The 6,338-nt window shown below is 37.2% G+C and overlaps 1 protein-coding gene across 1 annotated transcript; it reads right to left on the reverse strand.

Moving 5' to 3' along the window:
* Positions 1-2,298: 2,298 nt before the first annotated feature.
* On the reverse strand, positions 2,299-3,504 carry LOC111791570 (ethylene-responsive transcription factor ERF086-like). The gene has a single exon (XM_023672960.1). The coding sequence runs from the start codon at positions 3,291-3,293 to the stop codon at positions 2,382-2,384; it is 912 nt and encodes a 303-aa protein (XP_023528728.1). The 5' UTR covers positions 3,294-3,504; the 3' UTR covers positions 2,299-2,381.
* Between the last annotated feature and the right edge of the window lie 2,834 nt (positions 3,505-6,338).

Here is a 6,338-nt window from a genome sequence, read left to right on the forward strand (position 1 = left end):
TATAATAGTCCTCCTGAAATTTTGTTAACTTTAGAGCTGAAATAATTCCCCCTCTCCTAACTTTTGATATTGTCTAGAAAAATACTATGGCTACACTACAGGTTTCTTCTTGCAGTGGAAGTACGATAGCAATGATGATGCTTTCCCAACAATACAATACTTGAGGTAATTCTTGCCCAATTTGTCTCTTTTTCTTAGGAAGCAACATAGAATATTATTAATGTCTGGCTATTGAAATTACAAGGCAAGTTTCATTGATGGTTTATATTGTTGATTCTTGGTTCTTGGTAACAATATTGTTGATTCTTGCCCAATTTGTCTCTTTCTCTTATATTGCAATGCTGATGTATGTCTGATGTCCTCAAAGCTGTTACTGTTGTTGGCTGATGTTTACCATTTCTTTTCTGCAAAAGGAAGAGAATCCAAATCTAAGCTATTCATATTCTGTGTTGAATCCTTGTATTCTGTAAGGCAGGTTCCTGATTTAGTTTGTCTTGAGAAGGGAGGGAACCTTTTCAGATTCAGATCTCCATTTCCTTTTCTCCTTTCTTAAGGTTACTGTTGGTTTCTAGAACACTCTAGAAGAGACCCCATTTGCTGAAGTTAAGGACATGGCGATGAAAAGCTTCAATCAGCTACATGGAAAGAAAATCTGTCGAAGCCCAAAGCCAAAACCAAGCTGCAAAACGGGCCGAAGGCTTAGAAGAAGCATTAGAGAGCTTTTGAAGCCGAAAGCTCTTTAATGATCATTTCTTTATTAATTAGGTGTTATTCCAATGTTCTTCCCCTGGGATAGTTTTTTCGANAAAAAAAAAAAAAAAAAAAAAAAAAAAACATATGCCTCAACCAGTCGAGGTATGCGTCAATTACAGCTTTCCATGGATTTTCGAGGTATGCTATGTTTTAGAAATGATTTTTTACCTATAAATTTATAGTTCATATATTCCTACTTGTCTGTCTATAAATTTTAGGTATGGTAGGGTAATCATTTGAGATTTGATTTTTAGCCTTTGAAAATAAAAGTTCATGTATGCTACTATTTTTACTTATGGGAAACAAGTGTTAGCGAGGACGTTGAACCTCGAACGGAGTAGATTGTAAGATCTCACATCAAATGGGGACGAGAACGAAAAATTCTTTATAAGCGTGTAGAAACTTCTACCTAGTAGACATGTTTTTAAAAACTTTGAAGGGAAGCTCAAAAGGGAAGATAATCGAACGTTGCCCGAATGAGCTTTTGAAATGGTGGGATCTCCTTCTCCCAAGGCTCTTTATATTTTAGGAGATAGTCTGTTGTGTGCTTTCTGTGTTTAAGTAATAAAGCTTTGTTTAGCTAAAAGATATTCCCTTTGTCATTATTTTTCTCTTCTTTTTAGTTTTTCAAAAACCTCTTGGCTCTTCCATTTATACTTTTTCATGAGTTTTATTGGATTATATAAAACAATAAAATAAAAATAAAAATAAAAATAAAAAATAAAAATATGGATTATTTAATATAACCAATCATGCAAAATGCCTTCCAACTTGTTTTGTCAATTTAAAAGGACATTCATTTATAGACAAAACAAAGAAACATCCTTAGATTAGGGTAAGCTGCATATTAACATACAAATTGACCCTTAAAGATTAGGACAACTGTCCTTATCAAACCCTTTTCACAAATATACACTCACTCAAGTAGTGACCTTTTTAATCTCCTAAAAATCTCCAAACTTTACCGACTTTTTAGTATTTAATGCTAGCCTACCCACGTAATTAGAAACACGTTAGACGTTCACTTTAACACACACTAGAAAAGATATGTATGTATCTTAATCAGTTAAGTGTACTAACGACAACTGAGTTATTTTCATTTTGATAAATGAGTTACGTTTCGATCGACTAAATAAATAATATCATTTTTACTTATATGTTGTAAAAAAGGCGTGACTGGTGAGAGTGAAAATTCAAAATCCCGATTTAGGTCAAAAATGCAATACCACAAGTTAGGCTATACTCAAATTCATGGTATATATTCAAATTGGGAACGTGATTGTAATAAAATTCCGAAATAATTTTATAAATTTACATATAAAATATTATTTTGAAAAATGGTTTGATTCAATATAAGATCATTGAGATTGTATTTTTAAAATTTTTGACTCTTTAGGTCAAAAAAGGTAATCTTGACAAACTTTCACTGTTGAAACACTTCAAAATAGAGATTGGGTATCAGTCTAATTCAAAAACATTGGAAATCCTGTCTTCATAAACTATAAAAATTCCATAAAGATGAGAGATAGAACAGTAGTTTCAGAGCTAAAACATGGATCATCTTCATATCACAACAGGAAAACAAAAGCCAGGAAGTAGTTGCATGAACAAAAAAGGGGCAAAAACAATCAAAGTAATGGATACCCAAAATCAAACACATCGCCTAAAGGAGGAGCATAAGTAGAGCAAGTAGAAGACTGAGGCAACAAACCACCATAAGAACTGTTCATAAATGGATGAAAATCTCCATTTTCAGCCACCATGGATGAGGAAGAAGAGGAGCTATTGATTATAGCTGAGAGTTCATCACCATTACTCATCCAAATTTGCTGTTCATCCCAAACTCCATCATTTGAACTGTTATAAGCCATGGCTGAACCATCCAGACCTTGTGAATCAATGGAGTTTGAGGCAAAGAAGCTCAACTTTTGAAGATCATTTGAAGTAGTGGAATCTGAAGGGGGTTTCAAGCAATTATCAGGAACAATGCAGCTCAAGTAACCTGAGTTTGAATCATTAGAGAACAAGAAATTGGTGTCAAGATTTTCAAAACAGGGATTTGAGGGCAGAGATTGAGTAAATGGGATGTTATTGTTCTTGTTGTTCTTGTTTGGATTTGGAGTAACCATTTTAGAGTGAGAAAGAGCAGAATTAGGAAGCAAAGATTGGGCATCAAAAGCAGTGAGAAGAGAGTGGAAAGTTGAGGTGTCAGAGTAAATGAAATTAGTTCTTGCTTGAGTGCCCTTCATTGATAGGGCAGCCCTGTCATAAGCCATGGCGGCTTCATGGGCAGTGTCAAAAGTGCCAAGCCAGTGCCTCTCTTTGGTTGTTGGGTCTCTAATTTCAGCGGCATATCTGCCCCATGGCCTTCTTCTGACACCAAGGAACCTTCCTGGTTCACCTTGTTTTCTTCTGCCTCTTCTCTCTCCTCCAGTTTGAGATATTTGAGATGAGTTTCTTTGAATTAGAGCAAAACCCATTTGAGTTTGAGCAATTTCATGAACTGGGTAGGCTTTATCAGAGGCTTTGGAGGTAGCCATTAGAGCAAAAAATGAACAAAAAGAAGCAAAAAACAGAGGTTTTTTGGGTTTGGGATGAAGGGTTGAGGCAGCTCTTGAGGCTCTTTTTAAAGAAGAAAAAGGAAAGAACAAAAGAAGTACGTTGTAGAAGTCATTCTATGGAAGAACACTCTCCTTTAAGTCACTGTTTCTTATTCAATCCCTTTAATCACTCTGATATGAAACAAAAAGGTACAAATCTCATCAGATATAATATTTGAAAATGTTGATCTTTTTCTTTCCTAGTTCCCACAATAGTTGGAACAATCCCTAAAAGAAAAGAAAGGAGAAAGAATAATACGCCTGTAACAGCTCAAGCCCACTACTCGTAGATGTTGTCTGATTTGGTTAGTTACGTATCGTTGTCATGGTTTTAAAACGTGTTTCCTAGGAAGAGGTTTCCATACCCTTATAAGAAATACTTTGTTCCCCTCTCCAACTGATATGGGATCGCACAATCCACCACCACCTTTGGTGGCCCAGCGTCCTCGCTGGCACACTGCCCGGTGTCTGACTCTGATACCATTTGAAACAGCCTAAGCCTACCGCTAGTAGATATTATCCGTTTTGACTAGTTACGTATCATCGTCAGTCTCACAGTTTTAAAACACGTCTCCTAGGAAGAGGTTTCCACACCCTTGTAAGAAATGCTTCGTTCTCTTCTCCAACCGATGTGGGATCTCATAATCCATCCCTCTTGGGAGTCTAGCGTCCTCGCTAGCACATCGTCCGGTGTCTGGCTCTGATACTATTATTGTAACAGCCCCAGCCCACCACTAACAGACATTGTCCGCTTCGGCCAGTTACGTATCGTCGTCAGCCTCACAGTTTTAAAACGCGTCTACTAGGAAGAAGTTTCCACACCTTTATAAAAGTGCTTCGTTTCTCTCTACCACCAATGCATAGAAATACACATTAAGATTAGTTTAAGGAATGTTTGGATGTGTTCAATATCTACAAGGCCCAAACAACCACCAGTTTGCACATGTGAGTGAGCAAAAACAGGACCAAGAAAAGAACTTTGGCTTGTTTTTGTTGTCCACTTCATGATTTTCAAAGGGAGCAGTTAAGGTTATTCATATCTTAACAAAGAAAAACACTGAATTAATTATATCCTAAACAAGAGCTACTCTTTTGAGACTTTCTTGTCTGTTTTCATGCTAGCAAACCCACTTCAGCTTGCTATCCACTTACACGATAAAGTCGGTCAAAATAATCATATTTTAGATCTCGACTCTCGTGACGTTTTAGTCTCTCTACTTTTACCTCTAAACGTAACGACGATGATATATCAAGAGGCCAAAGAAGACATATAGTACCATATCAAGTCCATTAGGAATTCACTTAAAAGCTAAGTAGATAGCTATAATCATTCAACTCAAATGAAAGACAAAGGCCAAAACTATTACAAAAACCAAAGTAGAGAGACTCATAATGTATTTTGACTAAGCTATGATATGACAAAAAAGTGTTTCGCATGTTTGTTTGAAGACTGACATTCCCACCAAAGCAGTTCATTTTAATGAAAATTGGTGACTTTTTGCATCACTAAATGCATCCCAAATGTTTGAAAAAAGAGAAAAAAAACAAAGAATTCAAGGGGAAAACTGGCCTACTTTGCCAGAGAATAACAGAATGAATGCCTGTAAAAAGTTGTACAATTTCCCAGCTTAGCTTTCTTTGAGACCTTTTATCAAACAGGTAGAGTGCATAACCTTGAATGAAAAGGAAAATGGGTGGCTTTGTTTCTGTATGATCTCCAAAAGCAATGATGAAAAGGCTAGATAGAGTCGAGGCAAATTAAGTTGAGAAGGAGATTAAAATGGCAGCAAAACAAAAGCAAAAGGGTGTGTGTGTGTGTGGGGGCATCTAAATCATATGTATGATAGCAGAATTTTGAATGAACAGAAGAAAGAAGTCAAATTCACATGCTAAAATGGCATTGGGAATAGCATTAACCAATCATAATCCAATTGGGTAAGGCTCCTTCTTCTTGTTTCTAGCAATACCTCACAATCATGCTTCCGCCTATTTTAAACATAATGATTGAGACACATTCTGACTGCAAAAGACATCTCAACAACAAGACAAATGGCAGAAAGTGGCAAATATATATTCTATTATCTCTATGATTCAGATGCCCAAACCATGAAAGCAGATAAAATGGGCGTTAAGAAATATTGTCCGTTTTGGCTCGTTATGTATTACCGTCGGTCTCATGATTTTAAAACGTATCTACTAGAGAGAGGTTTCCACACCCTTATGAGGAATGCTTCGTTCCCCTCTTCAACCGATGTGGGATCTTATAATTCATCCCCCTACGGGGCCCAGCACCATCACTGGTACTCCGTTCACTGCCTAGCTTTGATACCATTTGTAACACCGCAAGTCCACTGTTAGTAAATGTTGTCCGCTTTGACCTATTACGTATCACCGTTAGTGTCACATTTTTAAAACGTGTCTACTAGGGAGAGGTTTACACACCCCTATAAGGAATACTTGGTTCCTCTCTAACCAATGTGGGATCTCACCATCCATCCCCTTGCAGGGCACAACGTCCTTGATGGGACACTACTCGGTGTCTAGCTCTAATACCATTTGTAACACCCCAAGCTCACTGCTAGTAAATATTGTCCGCTTTGGCTCGTTACATACCGTCATCAGCCTCACAGTTTTAAAACGCATCTACTAGGGAGAGGTTTCCACCCCCTTATAAGAAATATTTTGTTCCCCTCTCCAACCAACGTGGGATCTCATAATCCACCATCTACAAGGCCCAGCATCCTCGCTAGCACACCGCTTGATGCTTATCTCTGATACCATTTGTAACCATCCAAACTCAGCATTAGTAAATATTGTCCCCTTTGGCCCATTACATATTGCCATCAGCTTCACAGTTTTAAAACACATCTACTAGAAAGAGTTCTCACACCCTTATNGTGTGTGTGTGTGTGGGGGCATCTAAATCATATGTATGATAGCAGAATTTTGAATGAACAGAAGAAAGAAGTCAAATTCACATGCTAA

The sequence above is a fragment of the Cucurbita pepo genome, chromosome LG03, assembly GCF_002806865.2.
Source record: "Cucurbita pepo subsp. pepo cultivar mu-cu-16 chromosome LG03, ASM280686v2, whole genome shotgun sequence".
Taxonomy (NCBI): Eukaryota; Viridiplantae; Streptophyta; class Magnoliopsida; order Cucurbitales; family Cucurbitaceae; genus Cucurbita; species Cucurbita pepo.